Source organism: Penicillium odoratum (assembly GCF_028828045.1).
Source record: "Penicillium odoratum strain IBT 22623 chromosome Unknown utg000004l_segment0_segment0, whole genome shotgun sequence".
Classification (NCBI taxonomy): Eukaryota; Fungi; Ascomycota; class Eurotiomycetes; order Eurotiales; family Aspergillaceae; genus Penicillium; species Penicillium odoratum.
In genome coordinates, this window is record NW_026643146.1 from 1,240,677 (window position 1) to 1,261,314 (window position 20,638).

A 20,638-nucleotide genomic window follows, 5' to 3' on the forward strand; every position below is an offset into this window, starting at 1 on the left:
TCTTCTACAACTCACTTCTCTGCCGCTTGAAGCGTCCGATTTGTGGTGATGGAAGAGTACCTGCGATCCTGGCGGCAAGACGCGTTTAATCGCAGCCAACATGAATCTGCTATCTACATTGGGGACAAGGTCCTTGCACTCACAAGTATGTTCTTGCTGCGGTTAGCTCGAGAGACTAGCTAGACTGACCAACCTACTAAAGACAGCGATGGGGATGCATTTTGGCTGGCTCAAGTCCATTTCTCCAACAACAACTTCACACGCGCGTTAGCTCTTCTCTCCCGCGGCGACCTTGTAGCTCGAAACCCCGCCTGTCGTTACCTTGCAGCCCACTGCTACATTAAACAGAACCAATTCGAACAGGCCCTCAGTATTCTGGGCGAACACAATCCCACGGACTTGATCCGTAACAACGACAATAGCCGCCGGAAGATCCAGCATCTAAATGGGCAAAGCCATATCACATTGCGCAATGGGAAAACACCAACAAGTCGCGGCGAGCGGATGGAGGACCCAGAAAAGGACGATGATAGCAGCATTCGATTTGAAGCATCCATGTGCTACCTGCGAGGTCTCTGTTTTGCGAAGCAGAATGCATTTGACCGTGCCAAGACCTGCTACCAGGACGCGGTGCGAATCGATGTGCAATGCTTTGAGGCATTTGACCAGCTCATGAAGAACTCACTCATGTCCCCCACTGAGGAACTTGAATTCCTCGAGTCGCTAGATTTCGATTCAGTCCCTTCACCCGATCCTACCGTGGCCCAAGAAGCAGCCGACTTCACTAAAATGCTGTACACCACCCGTCTCTCCAAATACTCCTCACCCACGATCCTGTCGAATGCAACCGAAACCCTTTCGACTCACTACAACCTCGCCCAGAACCCCGATATATTGCTGTCTCGTGCTGAAACGCTATACACCCAGTGTCGGTTCGCAGAAGCCCTAGAGCTGACCTCTTCCATTCTCTCCACCGCCCAGTCGAATGACCTAACGAACACGAATAATAACGGTATTCCGGCGCATAATAACCTGGGCCATGCGCCCGCAGTCTACCCTCTTCATCTGGCCTGTCTCTACGAAACAGGTGCCACCAACGCCCTTTTCCTGCTCTCACATTTACTGGCTGATCATGCGCCGGAGGAGCCTTACACATACTTGGCCATTGGAATCTACTACCTGGCGGTGTCAAAAATTGCAGAGGCCCGGCGCTTCTTCTCCAAAGCTTCTTTACTGGACCCCCACTCGGCACCAGCATGGATTGGCTTTGCCCATACCTTTGCCGCAGAGGGTGAGCATGATCAAGCAATTGCGGCCTACAGTACAGCCGCCCGGCTTTTCCAGGGTAGCCATCTGCCACAACTATTCCTAGGGATGCAGCATCTGGCCTTGAATAACATGTCCCTGGCCAGCGAGTATCTCTCTGCTGCTTTTGCCATGTCAACAGGATCTGCCCCAGGCAATACCCCTACTCCTGGTAAATCGCCATCGACACCTCTCGGCGGTGATCCTTTGGTTATCAACGAGCTTGGGGTGGTGCATTATCATCAGAATAACCTTTCATCTGCAGTCGACCTATTCCGACAAGCGCTGAAGTTGGCGGGCTCTCTTCACTGCGAACCAGGGGCCTGGGTCGCGACCCGCGCCAACCTGGGTCATGCCTTGCGCCGGATGGGAAATCTTCGGGAAGCTCTGCGTGAGTTCGACGAGTGTCTACGTGTAGGTGCCGGGGGTAGCAGTATGGGCTACTCACCATTCTTGGGTGGTGGTGCGGGCGGGTCCGCCGCCGTCGCAACTGCCTCTGGGGTTGGGGGCTATGAAGACCGGGGATTGGTTGGGTCGCTTCACACCTCGAGGGGTCTGCTCCTGCTGGAGCTTGGGCGTACAGGCGAGGCCGTCACAGCCTTGCACGAAGCTGTCCGGGTATTAGGAGCTAGTGGGGGTGGGGATGCGGCCGGGGGTGCAGGTGTTGCAGGGACGCTACTGTCACGAGCACTCGAGCTCTGGTCGATGGAGGGTCGTGAGCAGGATCGACAAGGCCTCAAGGAATTGGAGGAAGGGATCCGACCTTCAAAATCACATTCTAACAGTGCAAGTTCGTCATTCCGCTCTCGTGAGACCCGCAGGGAACGCCCAGCACCTGAGCCACGACGACGTCTTCAAGCAGAATCATACCAGGAAGAATGGACAGACGAGGTCACACATGCGACACCCGACGCATCTGGATCTGGGACTATGGAGCAGCATATTGAGATGGACCTGGATGAGGAGGCTGATGGACTGTTGCGACGGGCGTTGGGGCGGGTGCGCCCTGGGCGCCGCCACCCGGCCTTACCCGCCACCCCGGACACGGATATGCATGAGACCCCCCCGGTTCGGAGTCGGCATCGATATCGTCGAAGTGAATCTCGACAATAGGGCCCAGATAATCATTTTTTGGCGGGGAGTACTGTGCTGTTACTATTTATGTATTTTTACATGCACAAACAGGCGTTAGGGTGATGCAAAAGGGAGAGGATTGGAGATTTGTTGGGACTTGGGAGGCAGCATTGGAACTTTTATTATAGCATTTATTCATAGACAAGACCTTCCGAAGACTGAACTAAGATATCACTACATCGCTACATACTCGCTACATACTTTGACCTATTCTTGAGTATACTAAAAGTTTTGTAGATGTTTCCCGTTTTAGTGTACAGCTGGTGTTTCATTTAGCTTTAGTCGATCGTTTGGGGCGGTGCAGCTAAGCCTTGTTGATCACGAAACTATTTCCCGGCCCTACATGTGAATAGCACATGTATATGTACTTCTTTAGCAGAGGAAATCTTTAAAAATGCGCCTTTCGTATGGTGATGGTGATTGATATAACTAAGTCGTGGGGCATTAGGGGGTATCAATAGGGTTGTTGGTCTCTCCATAAAAATGCGGAACTATTGGACCCTGAATCGTATGGGTAAAATCCAAACAAGGACATACCTCATCCTTACCTTTTACCCTTATAATTAATAAATCTGTTAAGGAATATTATTGGACTTCATTAAAGATACCATGGATCAGCGCATACGCAAGTCTCATGCAGTCAAATGGCCACTTACGTTGCGGGCCCTCATTGCCCAGGCACCCAAGGAGTCAAACTTTGGACAATGACGCCTCTAGACCCACAATCTCCCTGAGCCTCCACTATACACCAATCGTCTTTATATTGTTCGCTGATCATTTGGAAACATGTCAATCAATCCCCAAGGAAGATTGGAGATGTGGAGTTACAAGTTTCGACCCTTTTGCTCCTTTTCTTCTCCGTCCCACCATCCCACTTCTAAAGCATGCCCTGAATGCCCTTGGGCCTTGATTTCGCGACATGTCCGCGAATTACAACTACCCCTTGATACGACCCAGGCCGCGACGCGGCCTGTCACTCCTATGTGTCATTGTATGCCTTTTATGTAGTCTGATTCTGACCATCTGGTATGGCATGAACTCCGACCGCGACTACATTCACCCAATCCTCACCCAACTCATCCCCGCCGGCCACTGTGCCTGTCAAACCTCTACCACCTTTGAATGCTCAACATGTCTCTCCTGCCCTGAACCCGGCCTCCAACAACCCACCTCTCCCTCCCCCAGCTGGAAATGGGATTACCCGCGCGACGCTCCAAACGAATCTTTCGACGAGACGCAATGCCAAGCTGCTTTCCCAGGTCTATTCGAGGATGTGGCGCGTGGCGAGCGCTACTGGCGTGCGCATGGCCGCCTCGCCACGGAGGACCTAGACGAGATCCATCTCCAGCATGGTATGGCGCGCGCCTTCATTTCGCGCGGCCATTTGCATGTGGTTGCAGCGCGCGCAAAGGGTGAGGATCATCGCCGCAAAATCTTGGGGGTGCTGAGTTCGATCCACCGTGCGCTGGCCGCGGATCGAGAACGAGTCTCCAAACGTGACATTGAATTTGTATTTTCGGTAGAGGACAAGGTAGAAGATGTCACAAGTCCTGATCTACCTGTTTGGGTCTTTGCGCGCACTCCGGTGGAACAGGGAGTGTGGCTGATGCCAGATTTTAGTTTCTGGGCATGGGACAACCCAAATAACTATATTGGACCCTTTGATCAGGTTGTGGACCGGATCCAGCGATCAGATATTCCCTGGGACGACAAGAAGCCCCAGTTGGTATGGCGTGGCAAACCGAGCTTTGCTCCGAAGTTGCGCAGGGCCTTGATCGAGGCGGCTCGGGATCAAACATGGGGGGATGTGAAACAGGTGGAGTGGGCTACTGGGACCAATGTGCTCAGGATGGAGGACCACTGCCAGTATATGTTCATTGCACATGTTGAAGGTGAGTTTCGATGTTTGTCTCGTATCATTTGTAAGATCAATCGCTGAATTTTTCAGGACGTGCTTATTCTGCATCTCTCAAATACCGACAAGCCTGCAACTCAGTGATTGTCGCCCATAAACTCCAATATATCCAACATCACCATTACCTACTCGTCGCCAATGGACCATACCAAAACTATGTCGAAGTGGAGCGCGATTTCAGCGATCTCTCCGAGAAGATCGAGCCTCTAGTCGAGGACACGGAAGCCGCGCGCCGCATTGCACAGAACAGCGCCAAGACTTTCCGAGAGCGATACCTGACGCCAGCTGCGGAGGCTTGCTACTGGCGCTCCTTATTCCAAGGCTACAGCAATGTCTGGAACAGCAGCGTGAACCCATGGTCTGACGACTATGGCAGAGAGCGTGGCTTGCGATATGAATCTTTTGTGCTGCTTGAGAGCTCACACATGTATGAGTTCCGAGCCGACGTAATCTCATCTGGCACTGCATAAACGATAAAATCCGAGTCTTCCCCTAGGCCGATACTCGACATTTCTCAGTCATCCATGGGGCACGACCATGACTCCTTACTAATGTTAATACCCCGTCACAACCCTTGGAACTGAATCATATAAACGGGATGGGTGTACTAGACGACAAACTAGTGGATTTCTTTCCATCATCGGCACACGGCGTTGAGCGCGAGCTTTTGTGATACCACTGCGAATATATATATTTTCTTCATTCATAGCAGCAGATAGAATGTGATGATCTCTTGAGTCATCGATATGTATCAATATCAATATTGTGAATACATACAGTCGATTGAATTGAGAGGAAACTATACGATGTATTTGTATTTGCGCGATTTAAAATGATATGGACCCATACAATAGCATCACCCAGAAACACAACTATATTGGCACCTGCATGCACGGCGTCATCTGTGCCAAGGTGGGGTCCATGCTCGACGAGCATGTCAGACCACGTAAGAGCCTTTTTTAGGCTTATGGCGCTTGGTGAAGAAAACGAGATTGACAATCGAACAATTCAAAAGAAACCATTCCCATAAAAGCCAATGACCTGTGTTAATCACGGTGAAAAGCCCAAATGCAGGTGTTTCCAAGGTTCTATTCGAGGCCTCGGCAGCAAATCGCTACTTCGTGGGATCCAGTCTCTGTAGCCTTTTAGGGCTCCCCACATGCTCCTCAACCAGCCCCTCCTTTGGCCCTCCGCATCTGTCAAAGGCTATCAACTTGGTTGTAGTGAATGAAAGGAGCACTGAGCCCCGGGACTCCGCAAAGCGTCACATCTGATCCACCCCACTTTATTGAGAAGATTCCATAGATTTGATCGACAGATCCCCGCATCTAGAATCCATCAGGTACCGCCCTGAACCAAAGCCTTCATCTCTTTCAGGATCGGTGAAGAGAACGACGCCTCGTGGCTTTGATAAAAACAAAGCATTAATCAGATGGAGAAAAGGGATCAAATGATACTACTAAAGCGTAAAGAATAGCCAGTCAGCCTGATACCCCGGAGAATATTAGATTCCTAAGAAAGAGGGCTTGACGGAGATTGGTCAACCACAGTCTGACACAATCCTTTTACGGAGAATCGATCATGCTCACATATTCTACGTCGTATTTAAATTGACTTTCTAAACCTGTTTTTCGTTGCACAGATACTAAGATTTTGCCAATGCGCATGCAAGCAGTCTCCGCAGTTGAAAATGCACGCGGGCATACACTATGAAATTATTGGCCCTGACGAGCTCACCAAGTCTTGTCTCTCGGCGTTGAGAATATGCGGGAAAGTGGAGGGTCTTTTCTCCTCAATGGTGGCCTGGTGCTGGGAGCAGGAAGGAAGAGTAAGTATAGCGACGTTTACAACGGTTTGTTCCCAGCTATGTTTAAGTAGAGCATCCATGCCAGATGTTATTACTTGCAAGTGCCTTTTCTTCGTCTACAGAGTCGGGGTACGCCGGGGATCATTATCCACCGACATCATCGATCGACGACGCAGTATCCCTTTGGGTAGAATTCGCGAAAACCCCGCATCGTTGCGTATCACGCCATGGTCTCGAATCTTTGTAAGTTAAACTACTCATACATGTGGTTTTCAAAGTTATAAGAACGAGACACGTACGAGCTGGAACTGGAAGGAAAATCCAACCAAACTTGTGCTAAACAGTGACAATTTTACAAGGCTTCATTTTCAAATCAGTTGACTTCAGGTTTTCAACAAATCCTATCTCGAATCATTAACCGTCATGTCTCCTGCTATTCCTGCTCCACCCCCGGCTCTCTATCTTCAACAGGCCCGGAACAGTCCCAGCAGTCAAGATTGCATGTCCGTCTACGATAAATGGGCTGCAACATACAACGACGAGGTCGGAGATGAGGCTCAGAGCTATGTTGCTCCTGTACTCGTCGCCCAGACGGCCCTAAAATACGAGAAAGCCAATGGCCCCGCCAACAGCATCATTCTAGATGCAGGTTGTGGAACCGGACTCGTGGGACAAGCCCTGTCAATTGCCCGCCCAAAGGCAATCGATGGAATTGACCTATCGATCCCCATGCTTGACATTGCCAGAGATACTGGTGTTTATCGAAATCTAGATCAAGCGGATATGAATCGACCTATCGCGAAGCCCGACGAAACCTACGACACAGTGGTCTGCGTCGGCACATTTACCCTTGGCCACGTCGGCCCCGACCCTGCCCTGCGCGAACTTGTTCGAGTTACTAAGACAAATGGAATTGTTGTTGCGACGATTCTGGATGAGATCTGGGTTTCTGGTGGCTTCAAGGCCGAGGTTGAGAAGCTGAAGGCTGAAGGTATTGTTGGTGTTACGGAGGAACTTATAGACTATGTAAAAGGCCACGGCGACAAAGCGGTGCTGGTTATTCTTGAGAAGCTCCCTCTTTGTTGAATGGGCCCAAAGCAACTGGTCTACGCCCAATGCGACAACCATTTATACGACCCCAATGCGACAATTTTAACGCCGAACGCTCCACTTTCGCTTCATGAAAGCAGGTTGTGGTTCTGTACTTTGTCCTGCTCTTCGATGTGCATTGTTTTTTTTTGTCTTTATAGAAACCGAAACAAAGAACACCACTACCCGCAAGATCGGTCTGTCGGACAGTTTTGCGATGGCACTGTAGATATCTGGCTACCAAGACGTAATAGTGCTGGTATTTGAGAATAGCTGGCAGATTATGCGAAAACATATGCTAAATCCAAACGCATTTTCAAGGTTTGCGTTCATTTTCCTCTCAAGTCCTGGTAATATATACTACATTATATGTCCCGTGCATTGTAATTGCTTATGATGGCTTGAAGATCTGTGTCATCTATGTGACATGTTTTATAACGTGTTTTAGGTAAACATATTTACATCTATCAGGTCCGAGTGCGCACGGTTAAAAATGGCCACGGCGTCTGCATTAGATACTGAACTACATGTAATGATATCCTTATCGTATATCTTGTAGGGCTGATCTAGGCTAAACGTTATCTCTTGACCTGGTTGCAGATCCCAGAGCCCCAAGATAGCGCTATTTGCTACCAACCTTCGTCCCTCTAGCTTAGCAGAAACACCAGAAATCTTGCCAACACTATTCACAAAGTTTCTACGATCGTTCTTATACACCATTTGAATATATTTGAAAACAAACAACAGTGATGTATCTAATTGACGGCTGATGTGATTGTGATTTTCGGCCGCGATACTAAGCCCATGTTGAGCAGTATGTGTGGCTTAAGTTCAACGTTACTTATAATGTTAATCAAGGCCTCATGTCTTCGTGCTCTGTTGGTAGATAAATATATGGGCCTTTCATGCATCCAAATTATCATGAAGCTCCGTTGAGCGAGGAACCTTACATATCCTACTAATAACAAATTCAACAAGTGCGTATTTGTACATTGTTTCGGTATTGAATCTCTGCTAGCCAAAAGACTAGAAACTGTTTCCCAACTCCAATCCAAATCGCGTAGTGTACGTATACATAGAAAGATGCGTAATTCGTACCACCTAATGCTTCAAAGGTGTTTCCCATCAAGGGATAAAAAAATAAAATCATAAAAGCGTAGATAATTTAAACACCGGGCTGGGAACCAAGACCCTTCTTCTCGCCAAGGGTCTTGGGCTCGTGGCCACCCTTACCACTGCCAGAGTGGGGGTGGCCGCTGTTGGGAAGGCCGCCAAAGACCTCGCGCTGTGAGCCAGTCTCTTCGGGCATGGGGGCAACCTTCTGGGTGTGGTTCAGAGGGGCATTCTGGTGGATATGTTAGATGGATTGAGGAGTCGTGGATTGAATTGGCATGCTTACGTCGTTGCCGGCACCGTGGATCTTGTTCTCGCCGGCCTCGATGGGGTTGTCGGACTGGGGGATTCCGTTGTCGTACTCGGCGCCGCGAACCATTGTGAAAGATGTGTAGAGGTTGGGGTGGAAGTGGGAAAGACTGTTTGATTCATGGTGAGCTTCTGTCGGTTCTTCGGAGCAGTTGAGGCGTTTGAGCGACCGCGTACCTTGAGATTGTGAATAGGTTGAATGGACTTGGAAGACTTGTGTGAATTGCTCTATTGTGGAATACTCGCCAGCTTTTAAATACCTTTCCATGGAGCTCAAAAATTGTTAACCTAGGTAGGTGACAGCATAGTGAAGTCATTGTGGAGACATGACTTCATCAACGAATGGACATCGATCCTTGGCTGGTCAGAGTCTTTGGTCAAGCTACAGAAGGTCTAATAGGAAATAGGATGTCATAGGCCTTGTTCTAGAAGAGAAAATAGGGAAATTTAGAAATTCAATTGCAGACGGTTTCATTGTGAGAATGGCGTGCTGGACCCTGCGCACGGATTTCAATGTCAAATTCTAAACCAACACTAAATCCACCCTTAATGTCTAGCAAAACCTTGAAAGCAGTGACAAAGCCGAGTCCACACCCATTGAAAATTTTATTCTTTAAAATTGAAACTGGTATATTGCAAAGTCAATTAAGAAGAGACAAGAAAAAGCGCTTTCCGTTTTTCTAGGCGAGCCTTCGCTTTTACGCAACCGTACCTGTGGCCAAAGTCAGCGGAAGAAAAGGTATAAAGCTTAAGAAACTGCCAGACTGCCGGCAACGAATATTCTCGGACATGAATGATAAGCGAGGCGACTGAATTGAGCTGTTGTACTCATCGCTAGACGCTTCACGAGACCGACCACGTGAGCTCTGCATCTGCGTCTCATCCGAATCACCGGATGCAGAGACACTGGCTGACTGGCCTTGGTGGTTTGGGATCATAACCTGTGACTCTGGTAGATCTGGAGTGAGTGGTAGAGAGGCTGTCTGCGACAGCCAGCGATTCTTCAGCCAATGGCCGCGGTGTTGGGTCCAACCAAACGAAGGGAGACGAGGTCGTGGGCTTGGAAGCGTGTCAATATCGCTGTTGTTATCTTCCGGGCTAGCATTTTGGCTCGTGTCAGCGTCCGATGAACAGAGGGAGGGTGTTGATGGCATGAAAAGTCCCATCGCTCGTGAGAAAGAGTTCCGGGGAAGAGGGTGGCCTTTTCTTGCTGGAGGGGACTGTTCTTGCAGACTACGCGGTGATGAAAGCCCCTCCGGCATGCTTTCAGTTGATGGAGAAGGGTACGATGTGGCTATCAGGGACTCCTGACTCCCAGAAAGTGAAGACCTAGGCAGTGAAGATGGCATGAAAGGCTTAATTTCTGGCGATAGAGTGTTACGGGGAAGAGGTTGAGCTCTGGCGGAAAGGAGGCATTCGTCCAGAGTACCCTGTACCGAAGACTCCGTAATTTCAGTCGATGGAGGAGGGCAGGATGTGGCATGAATGGGTTCCTGGATCTCAGTTACCGTATAAATCCCTAATTGTTGGAGACCCAGCCATATGCTATCAGCCAGAGAGTTGTTCGGGGATCCGATAATTGAGAAATCGGGCAGACATGGCAGGTGCGAACTCTGTCGTCCTACTCTGTCATCGAACATGTCATAATAAGAGTCTACGCTGGACCTTCGAGTATGTATATCTGTACTGACTACTCGCAATTTGTTCAAGTACCCACGCTGTGATAGACCATCCCGGTTGATGCTACCGCGAAGGTAGTCCACGTCCGTCAGAGACGAGACATGGTCGTAGGGAACTGGTCGGCAGCTGGGCGAGGAACTTGGTGTTTCTTCATCGGAAGGGGACGGAGAGGGTGTCAGAGGTCTTCTAGGGCCAGATGTGGGTGAGTCATTCTGACAAGATATGATCCCATTCCATAATCGGCGCCAGATTCGCGATGCTATGTTGAACGGAAAGGGAAGCTGGTGCGAGACAGGTGTGGAATCTAAGTGTGAGTGTCTATCCATGACGAGGCATGGCCAAGGTTGGAGTAAATTGTATAATTAGTGCTCAATTGGAGGAGAGATAGATCGAAGGGAGCTGGGGAAGCGAAAAACGCCATTAAATGGATGAGCGGAGAGAAAAGTGGGCATTGTTATCGGCGGATCATTGATAAGATCTTGATACTTTTATGCAAGAATGGCAAGCATCGCATTGTTCTTCATAACTACTGCTTTACCTGAGTCTTATGCTATCAAAGAGTTAGATTTGTGCTTATGGGTGGACCTGCCATAAAGGGCCAAACAATGATGATCACAATGAATTCAGCATATTGCTAGTTCATTGACTAAATTGCAAGGTCTCCAAGGTAAGGTAGTCCATAGGACCTGAGAATATATTTTTTTTTTGCGATGATACCTACACATCCTAGCTTTGTTTGGTTACTTGGCAGTGCCTGGATGAGTTGTGGGTAAAAAGCACTGACAGATCGTGGGATCCACTTATGACATCATTCGATCAGCTTTCCCCAGACGAGCTTCACCACAAAACCGGATTGCCGTCTGTGGCGTCCCCGCGCAAGGATCAAAATCTGTAGGAAAAAAAACGCCCATGATTGGAAGTAGAATTTTTCACAGATCGACGGTCACGGGCCGAGCTAATGCCAAGCTACAGAGAAAAAAATATACTTTCAAAAGTATCAACCGCATCATACTATACGAAGGTCAATTTCTGAAAAGTGTTACATTGGGCCTGAAACTTGGTCAGGGGTAAAAAAAATAAAAATCTGTTCCTTAGTACTTTAGTCTTATATATAGAAAAAAAAATCATACCAAGTTTGACCGATAAACTGGTTTTAGAAGTGGAAATTTGTCTATGAACCAAGGACCAAGAGGTCTTTGGTGACACTGTGTGGCCCAGACACAGTTAGCCCGGTTTTAGTATGCGGGACGTTCTTTTTCTCCGCCTGTACTGTAACCGTGTTCGCGAACGGAGTTTATAAGCTTATAGCTATTGGGGGCTGGGTGAGGTGAGAAGAAGGGGCTCAATTCTTTTTTTAAAATATCATAGTCAGCTTCTTACAGCTTCATAAAGTACTTCCCCTGCCAAAATTGTGCTTGTTCCTGTTCCCTAGCCAACTCTGGGGAAGTCAAAAACTGGGATCCCGCGTAGTCCCCGCACAGACCGAGTCCGGAGCTCAATCCTCCCGGGTTCTCTGGTTCACCCAAAAGCTCAACCTTTCTTTTCCCCTCTTCCCACTCTCAACTTTGATTTTCATTTTTTTGTCATCAGGTACCTTCCTTCAGAATGGCTGACGAGAATGGCTCTGAGCCGCTCAAGCGCGATGTTCGCAACCACATGCTCTTCGAGGTGGCGACGGAGGTAGCCAACCGAGTTGGCGGCATTTACTCGGTGCTCAAGTCGAAGGCCCCAGTCACAACGGCTGAGTACGGCGAACGCTATACTTTGATCGGGCCTTTGAACCGAGCTTCAGCAGCCGTAGAGGTTGAAGAACTCACTCCGTCCAGTCCAGCCATGCGCGATACCATCGCTTCTATGAAGGAACGTGGCATTGAGATTGTCTACGGTCGCTGGCTGATCGAGGGTGCCCCGAGGGTGTTGCTCATCAATACCGGGACGGGTTACCGATGGCTGGACGAGTGGAAAGGCGATCTGTGGAATACCTCCGGCATCCCGGCTCCCGCTGCCGATCACGAAACCAATGAGGCGATCGTCTTTGGATACCTGGTTGCTTGGTTCCTCGGTGAGGTAAGTCGCGTCGATCTCCATTGAAAGGATCATACATGGCGAGATAACTGACTCCATGTACCGTAGTATATCGCTCATGAACGCCGTCGGGCTGTGGTCGCTCATTTCCATGAGTGGCTGGCTGGTGTAGCGTTGCCATTGACCAAGAGACGCCACATGGATCTGACTACCATCTTCACCACACATGCTACTCTGCTGGGTCGCTATCTCTGTGCTGGCTCGGTGGATTTCTACAACAATCTCCAGCATTTCGATGTCGATGCTGAGGCTGGAAAGCGCGGGATCTACCACCGGTACTGCATTGAGCGCGCGGCTGCACACAGTGCGGACGTCTTCACTACAGTTTCGCACATTACGGCCTTTGAGAGTGAGCACCTGCTGAAGCGCAAGCCGGACGGTGTCCTCCCGAACGGTCTGAATGTCAAGAAATTTTCCGCTATGCACGAGTTCCAGAACTTGCACTCACAAGCCAAGGAGAAGATCAATGATTTCGTTCGTGGTCACTTCTACGGTCACAATGATTTCGATTTGGATGACACTCTGTACATGTTCACCGCTGGTCGGTACGAGTATCGGAATAAGGGTGTGGATATGTTCATCGAAGGTCTGGCTCGTCTCAACCACCGATTGAAGACCAGTGGCTCGACCACTACTGTGGTCGCCTTTATCATCATGCCCGCGCAAACCTCTTCTTTGACTGTGGAGTCTCTCAAAGGCCAAGCCGTGGTGAAGTCCCTCCGTGACACGATTGAGAACATCGAGAAAGGCATTGGCAAGCGTATGTATGAGCGTTGTCTCTCGTGGAGGGAGGGTGAAAACATGCCCGACGAGAAGGACCTTATCACTAGTCAGGATCGGGTGCTTCTGCGCCGCCGCCTGTTTGCGATGAAACGCCACGGCCTCCCTCCTATTGTCACGCACAATATGGTGAATGACCACGAGGATCCCATCCTGAACCAGCTACGCCGCGTGGAACTGTTCAATAACTCCTCCGATCGCGTCAAGATTGTGTTCCATCCCGAGTTCCTCAATTCCTCCAACCCGGTGCTGCCACTTGACTATGATGACTTTGTTCGTGGAACCCACTTGGGAGTGTTCCCCTCCTACTACGAGCCTTGGGGATACACTCCCGCCGAGTGCACGGTGATGGGTGTGCCAAGTATCACCACCAATCTATCAGGATTTGGATGCTACATGGAAGAGCTGATCGAGAACTCATCTGACTACGGTATCTACATCGTAGACCGTCGGTCGAAGGGAGTAGACGACTCAGTCAACCAGCTGACCGACTTCATGTTCAACTTCACCACGAAGAGCCGACGTCAAAGAATTAACCAGCGTAACCGGACTGAGAGATTGAGTGATCTACTTGACTGGAAGCGGATGGGTCTGGAGTACGTCAAGGCACGCCAATTGGCTCTCCGCAGAGGTAAGATTTCCATTTCCCCCCAGCTACACGACTAGTCACTAATGTTCATCATAGCCTATCCCTCTTCGTTCGATGAGAAAGAGGATTATTTCGATATCATCGGTGGCACAGACCAGAAGATCTCTCGCCCCCTGTCTGTTCCAGGTTCTCCTCGCGATCGTACCGGCATGATGACCCCCGGTGATTTTGCCTCGCTCCAGGAAGGCCGGGAAGGACTGACCACAGAAGACTATGTCGCCTGGAAACTTCCGTACGTTTGAGTCCCACATTTCCGCCTTTTGTCCCATGCATGCTTCGGGTCATTCCGTAATAGTCCAAAAGCTAACCCACTCACAGTGAGGAGGAAGAACCCGATGATCACTTTTATCCACTCACGCTCCGGACTCGGAAGTCTGGTGACCGGCCACAGTCCCCCTTGGATAGCATATCGGTAAACGGAGATACCCCTAAGATTGAAAACGCGTGATACTGGGATTTCTCCGTCATTCTTTCTTGCTAACTTGCTCAACTTATCCACGGATTTGCATTTGGTGTTGTTTTTGTTTCTCCCAGAGTGGACCTCTCTACCTGAAGTCACCTTGTAATTTGACCTTCATATCCATGCATCTTGAAGCCTTCATATTTGTTTTAACTCTTGAACTGGAATTTGATTAGTCTTGAATTCAACGTACTTTTTGCCTCAACAGAATTTAGTCTGGGTCTGCGATGTCGGGGTGTATCCGGTTGTATTCGGAAGTATGTGGATATAAAACTTACAATAGAGTTACGACCGAACCCAATCAGGGAAATCCTGGAGCTTCTGATGAGGAGAATCGACTATGATTTGCGCATCCCGGTGAACCCTTTTATTGATGAAACAATCCTGGCGGACAACTCCACTCCGGGGTATTTCTACCCCTCCTGCACCTTTTCCCACTCTCCCCCTCTTCCATTCTCAATTGACTCATTCTCAATCATCTTTTTACCTTCCTACCTCTTCGACACCGATCATCAAGTCTACCTTGGTACGGTACTCTCTACAATGGAGCCGCGCACGTCCTAGCTTTGGATCCCTCCGGGGGTCCTGGACTGTTGTCCGCTATGATGATCATAGGGTCAAGGTATTGTACATGGTATAATAGTCAGTGCTACGCATGACAGGTGTTCGGCTCAGGCTGCTGCGGTAGATACGATGAGCAATCACATTTTACCATGGCAGTCTGGCTGTTCTGAGATTATACTGTCAAAACTTGATCTAGATAATTCTAGCGAAAGGACATGCGTGACTTTTGATTGTTCCCCCTTTGCTGTTTTTGTATTCGTGTTCATGATTACTATGTGTGTTTCGCTTCTTGTTGGCTAACATAGTGGACTTGAACGCGGATACGCTTGTGTCGGGGATGCTGACTCGATAGAAGTATAAACAGTTCTTGCTCCAATCTCCAAAATGGCTACGGACAAGATCACTTTCCTGACCAACTGGTATGACAACAGCACCTGATTTATTTGGATTCTTTTCTTTGGTGTCTGTCTTCTGGTGTCAAGTATATAGGCTGAGTGTTATCCCTCAGGCACGCCACCCCGTACCACGCCCCCCTCTACCTCGCTCAGGCCCGTGGTTACTTCAAGGATGAAGGCCTCAAGGTTGCCCTGCTCGAGCCCAATGACCCCTCCGATGTGACTGAAATCATCGGTAGCGGCAAAGTCGACATGGGCTTCAAGGCCATGATCCACACGCTGGCGGTACGTTATCACCGAACCTATCAGAGATATTCATTCTAATTCATAACAGGCGAAGGCTCGCAACTTCCCCGTGACCTCGATCGGGTCTCTGCTCGATGAGCCCTTCACTGGCGTCGTTTACCTCAAGTCCAGCGGAATCACCGAGGACTTCCGCTCCCTGAAGGGCAAGCGCATCGGCTACGTCGGTGAATTCGGCAAGATTCAGATTGACGAGCTCACAAAGTACTACGGCATGACCGCCGACGACTACACCGCCGTGCGCTGCGGAATGAACGTGACCAAGGCCATCATCCGCGGTGAAATTGATGCGGGTATTGGTCTCGAGAATGTGCAGATGGTTGAGCTAGCCGAGTGGCTCGCCGAGCAGAACCGACCCCGCTCCGATGTCCAGATGCTTCGCATTGACCAGCTCGCCGAGTTGGGCTGCTGCTGTTTCTGCTCTATCCTGTACATTGCCAACGACAAGTTCCTTGCCGAGAATCCCGAGCGTGTTACCAAGTTCATGCGTGCTGTGAAGCGTGCTACGGATGATGTCTTGGCTGATCCGAACACAACTTATGAGGAGTATGTCGATTTTAAACCTATTATGGCGACTCCTGTCAACCGCAAGATTTTTGAACGTTCCTACGCCTACTTCAGTCAGGACCTCAAGAATGTCGCTCGTGACTGGGAGAAGGTCACTCGCTACGGCAAGCGTCTTGGTATTTTGGATGATAACTTCCAGTCCAACTACACCAACAAGTACCTATCCTGGGATCTGGATGCGGATTCTACTGATCCTACTGGTGACCAGAAGCGCATGGCTAAGCTTCAGGAAGAGGTGGCTGCCAAAGGTGGCTTCCAGCGTCTGGAGGTTGCTGCGGCTTAAGCTGCGGTTTGAACCAATGGCACTTTTGCCAAGAGCAAGAGATTCGCCTTTTATACCAGGCTCCACTCTTTAGTCTGGACTAGCCTTAGGAATTTGAATAAATGAAGAAACTTGCTTTCGATTGATGCGCGAAAATAGTAAATTAGCTGAGAAATGCAACCGTGGATATTCTATCTTAACGCCAATGACTATATGCATAATGTACAATGCGATGGATACAAGGCTATCTACCCCCTGCCTCTATTATCGTTCAACAACGGGCTCTCATCTTGTTCTCCGGACTCTAGGTCGTTGGATTCATCCAAGTCATCTAGCTCCTCGCCCGATCGAACCGCCTCCCACCCCTCGTCTTTGCCATGAATGCCTCGACCGAAGAAGGATAGACCAGGATATTCGGGATAGACATACCTGCAGACGAGCCATGCGCAAAGCAAAATCACCGCAGCACTCGTGAAGCCCATGGCAAACATAAGTGTGGGTGCAATGTGATGCCCCTGTGACACAGTCTCAACCTTCTCATCACCAGCAAACACCGCAACCTCTTCATTCATTTTCTCAGGTGCCCACTCCAAAGCCCGTGTCCTTCCCAGAGAGCTTCCCATACCATCAAGGGCAACAAGACGAAGAGTGCGGTACGGTATATCAGCCGGAATAGGAATCTTAGTCTCAAACCCGGACTTCGGCATCGCAGAGACGAACAGGAAACCAACATCCTCAACATACCCACTTGAATACCGCCTGATCCCATCCTCATCCGTAAAATCAGGCGAGTCAGTCACATTGACCAACGACCCCTGCAACACCCAAGTAACAACCTCGGTTGCCCCATTCCAGGTAACAGACGCCGTAGTCCCCGACAGCGCGACATCGGGCGCAGTTACTGGCATTCCAACCCACTTCTGCTTGAAAGTTCGATACGAGATAATATCGCTCTCATGAAAGGATTCCCTCGGACCAAAATGCACATCACATAGCACTTCCCCGTCCGCGCCGAATTCCGTCCACGCAGCACTGAACCCGTATCCGATCAGTACATGCCCGTTATCCAGAACCTGCATGGAGCCCTGAGACTGGCTGCTGATCGCCATGGAATTCCAATACTCCGCGCGCACTATGGCAGTCATGTCCGTCTCGTCGATATCGATCATCAGCCCACGGCTCGGATTCTGCGGAGCGCCTTTTCCGCGCGAAGAGTTATCGAAAACGGAGATCGCTCTTGTTTTGTTCGCAATGTTGTATCGCGGTTGGAATCGCGCGTGATGCTGCCAGCTGATGTTTGTTGCTGCGCCAGCTGATAGATCGGTGAATGAGTGATTCTCGCCGCCGAGTTTCCAGATCACGTCACCGGTTACGCCGTTGATATATGCAAGACACTTAAAGTACCGCGAGGAGATGAGAAAGTTGCCATGCTCATCCTTGTCGATGCTGTTGATGTGGAACCAGTCCCATGGGTGTTCTTTTGAACGTCCGGCTCCGTTGCTATCAATCTCACCCTCGCCAATGGAGAAATGATCTGAAGCGCGCCATTCGAAGAGGAGCTCGTTAGTCTCGATATCGATCTCTTGAAAGACGCTATCGTATATCCAGCCATCTTCCAAACCACCCGTTGAGGTCAGGTCTACAGATTTGATATCATATACTGTGAAAACGGCCGTCTCGTCACAGGTGATATGGAACTCGTGCAAGTCCGCGAAATAGTTTACTCCGTGGAGTTTATATGCTTCCTCATAGCTGGAGTTGAGCTATAAAATAAATTAGTGGTGAGTTGAATCCTTCCAAATCCAAGATCTATTCCTCAACAATGGAAACATTACTCACCATGTACAACATCCCCTCCCCATGTCCTCGACTCGTATCATTACCCGCCCAGAAGGTCAAATATCGCTCTCCCTTATACATGTACACATTGGCATTATAAGTCGTCTGATACTCCTTAAACCACACCATATGGCCTTGGTTATCCAGAATCATTGGACCAGAGTGACGCACCGCCTCCCCACGCGGGGCAATGATTGTATATAACCCATCATCGCATGCTACGCTAGTCTCCCAGTAATTCAAGATCGGACCTAGAAGGCCCGATGATGAGTAATGCTGGCGTGGGAACGGGCCCTCGAAGCCATAAGCATATTTCTCCGAGCGGAAGCGATTTGCTTGGTCTGCGGCTGTCGTTGAGAGCAGCAGCCACAGTGTGATCAGAATTGATGATAAGTTGAAAATTGGTCGAGTTTGAGAGGGTTGTATACGAGATAGGAACATGGTGGTTCCTGGTAGGATTAAAAAGAGCGACGGGGGGTGCAGCCGGGATTTACTGCACCAACACGCACTAAGTGGGGCGGCTTGCGAATCAATGTATTGGATCGCCTCTATATATGGCCGGCCTAAATTTGGATACTGAACAGGGCACCTGATTTGATAGAGTGCGATCTTACTATTCTAAAGATTAGAGATCTATTATGCCTGGAAAACAGTTGTACAAGAGAGGTAGTTAGCCCCCGAATTCATATTAACAGGCTATATAAACCTAAATCGCAAGTTTGTATCCTGTTGTGACACATCAAAAGCGCGGGGTATCAACTTTACACTCCATTTTTCATCCCAAGGCGCCCATACGTCTAGTGATCTATTTGGTGCGCTTGTAAATCTTGGCCAGGAACGACTCAAGGACTTCCTTCTTCAGACCCTTGGACTCGTCGATTGCAGCAATCTTTTCGCGGATCTCCTTCACGACCTTCTCCTCGTACTCGTGGTAAACCTTCTCCAGCTCCATCTCGTTGTAGATGGCCTTGACCTTGGCCTCCTCTGCGGCATCCTTGCGGCCGTACGAGGCATCGAGAACAGCACGCTGCTCAGGAGTAGCGCGCTGGATGGCCTGGTTGATCAACCAGGAGCACTTGTTGTCCTGGATATCGGTACCAATCTTGCCAATGAAGGCAGGGTCACCGAAGTTGTCCAAGTAGTCATCTTGGATCTGGAAGTACTGACCGAGAGGGATCAGGACGTCATGGACCTGCTTGAGGTTCTCGGGAGTAGCCACTTCCAAGTAGAGCAAGGCAAGAGCAACGGGCAGGTAGAAGCTGTAGTATGCGGTCTTATAGGTAACAATGAACATGTACTTCTCCATGGAGAAGTTGTCCAAGTCGACCTTATCCTCGGGGGCGGTGATCAGGTCACACTGCTGACCCAGCTCGGTCTGCCAGGCGGTCTCGTGGAAGAGCTCGACAAGGTCAATGTAGGCGGGGTGGGAGCGGAAGCGCTGCTTGAGGATAAGGTAAATAGAGGACTCCAGCATGAAGGCGTCGTTGATGGCGATCAGGCCGACACCGTCCTGGCGATACCAGCAGGGCTGACCACGTCGAGTGATGGAGCTGTCCATCATATCATCGCTGACCAGGAAGAAGGCCTGGAGCAGCTCGGTGAGCCATCCCAGAATGCTCAGCTGCTCGAATTGCTCGTCGTTCAGGGGCTTCTGGAGGAGGGCGAGGCCGGTATCGGGGACCGAGAGACCACGGTTCAACTTTCCACCGGGGACATTGGCATTGAGAGACTAAATATCGGGATCAGCATGATTCTAGAAAGGTTTTGGTCTAAGACGCTTTTATGGATTGGATCTCACCTTCTCGAACCACACGAGAGCGTTATCGGGCAGGTTGTATCGCTTGCAGTGATCCAGAAGATCCTTGGCCAGCTTGGGGAAAACAGCCTCGAAATCGGCACGCTTGGTAGTGGTAGCCATATTGACTGTAATAAAGGGGTGAGTGGATGTTGAGAAAGGAAGTCAACGTAAGCCAATGTAATCCATTGAGTTTAGTTTATTGGGATTAAATTCCCCGCGGAGGGGAACAGCGGTCTTGGCGTGTTTGTGCTTTTTGTTGTTGACAGCTGCAGTTGCTCCTCGTGACTTTCAACTTAATGTTTTGCTTTGCTTCTTGTCAACTATACCGTGCTGATTCAATTGAAAAGTTCCTGGAAACTTACTATCTTAACTCTCATTGATCGCTCTTCGTCTGACGTACCAAGTCAATTGCAGCTTAGATTGCGCCCATCGCATCCACACGCGCCGCTGCCCGAGAATTACGTCGCGATAGCATCGCGCTTGCAATCTCCATTGCGCTACCGGAAACTGAGATTGCTTGGTAGTGGAACAGAAACCAATGTGTGACTTGGTCTAGGTACCGCAAACCTCCATCTCAACGAAAG

General features: G+C 49.6%; 9 protein-coding genes across 9 annotated transcripts; 5 read left to right on the top strand and 4 right to left on the bottom strand.

Annotated features, from left to right (window-relative positions):
• Positions 1-48: 48 nt before the first annotated feature.
• On the top strand, positions 49-2,418 carry N7520_004723 (anaphase promoting complex subunit CDC16; the record flags this gene model as incomplete). Its single annotated transcript, XM_057138657.1, has 2 exons — positions 49-145; positions 203-2,418. The coding sequence occupies 2 exons, from the start codon at positions 49-51 to the stop codon at positions 2,416-2,418; spliced, it is 2,313 nt and encodes a 770-aa protein (XP_056996864.1).
• A 940-nt stretch (positions 2,419-3,358) lies between these two features.
• Positions 3,359-4,824, top strand: N7520_004724 (uncharacterized protein; the record flags this gene model as incomplete). The annotated part of the gene is made up of 2 exons (XM_057138658.1): positions 3,359-4,331; positions 4,388-4,824. The coding sequence occupies 2 exons, from the start codon at positions 3,359-3,361 to the stop codon at positions 4,822-4,824; spliced, it is 1,410 nt and encodes a 469-aa protein (XP_056996865.1).
• A 1,760-nt stretch (positions 4,825-6,584) lies between these two features.
• Positions 6,585-7,247, top strand: N7520_004725 (class I SAM-dependent DNA methyltransferase; the record flags this gene model as incomplete). The annotated part of the gene is made up of 1 exon (XM_057138659.1): positions 6,585-7,247. The coding sequence occupies one exon, from the start codon at positions 6,585-6,587 to the stop codon at positions 7,245-7,247; it is 663 nt and encodes a 220-aa protein (XP_056996866.1).
• A 1,168-nt stretch (positions 7,248-8,415) lies between these two features.
• N7520_004726 (uncharacterized protein) lies at positions 8,416-8,742 on the bottom strand (the record flags this gene model as incomplete). The annotated part of the gene is made up of 2 exons (XM_057138660.1): positions 8,416-8,595; positions 8,650-8,742. The coding sequence occupies 2 exons, from the start codon at positions 8,740-8,742 to the stop codon at positions 8,416-8,418; spliced, it is 273 nt and encodes a 90-aa protein (XP_056996867.1).
• A 628-nt stretch (positions 8,743-9,370) lies between these two features.
• Positions 9,371-10,678, bottom strand: N7520_004727 (uncharacterized protein; the record flags this gene model as incomplete). The annotated part of the gene is made up of 1 exon (XM_057138661.1): positions 9,371-10,678. One exon carries the CDS (start codon positions 10,676-10,678, stop codon positions 9,371-9,373), a length of 1,308 nt encoding a protein of 435 aa, XP_056996868.1.
• Positions 10,679-11,957: 1,279 nt separating this feature from the next.
• On the top strand, positions 11,958-14,314 carry N7520_004728 (Glycogen synthase; the record flags this gene model as incomplete). The annotated part of the gene is made up of 4 exons (XM_057138662.1): positions 11,958-12,419; positions 12,486-13,848; positions 13,903-14,098; positions 14,185-14,314. 4 exons carry the CDS (start codon positions 11,958-11,960, stop codon positions 14,312-14,314), a joined length of 2,151 nt encoding a protein of 716 aa, XP_056996869.1.
• A 960-nt stretch (positions 14,315-15,274) lies between these two features.
• On the top strand, positions 15,275-16,438 carry N7520_004729 (NMT1/THI5 family protein; the record flags this gene model as incomplete). Its single annotated transcript, XM_057138663.1, has 3 exons — positions 15,275-15,309; positions 15,399-15,570; positions 15,620-16,438. The coding sequence occupies 3 exons, from the start codon at positions 15,275-15,277 to the stop codon at positions 16,436-16,438; spliced, it is 1,026 nt and encodes a 341-aa protein (XP_056996870.1).
• A 227-nt stretch (positions 16,439-16,665) lies between these two features.
• Positions 16,666-18,697, bottom strand: N7520_004730 (arylsulfotransferase family protein; the record flags this gene model as incomplete). The annotated part of the gene is made up of 2 exons (XM_057138664.1): positions 16,666-18,180; positions 18,257-18,697. 2 exons carry the CDS (start codon positions 18,695-18,697, stop codon positions 16,666-16,668), a joined length of 1,956 nt encoding a protein of 651 aa, XP_056996871.1.
• Positions 18,698-19,061: 364 nt separating this feature from the next.
• Positions 19,062-20,174, bottom strand: erg20 (bifunctional (2E,6E)-farnesyl diphosphate synthase/dimethylallyltranstransferase; the record flags this gene model as incomplete). Its single annotated transcript, XM_057138665.1, has 2 exons — positions 19,062-19,985; positions 20,055-20,174. 2 exons carry the CDS (start codon positions 20,172-20,174, stop codon positions 19,062-19,064), a joined length of 1,044 nt encoding a protein of 347 aa, XP_056996872.1.
• Positions 20,175-20,638: the final 464 nt, after the last annotated feature.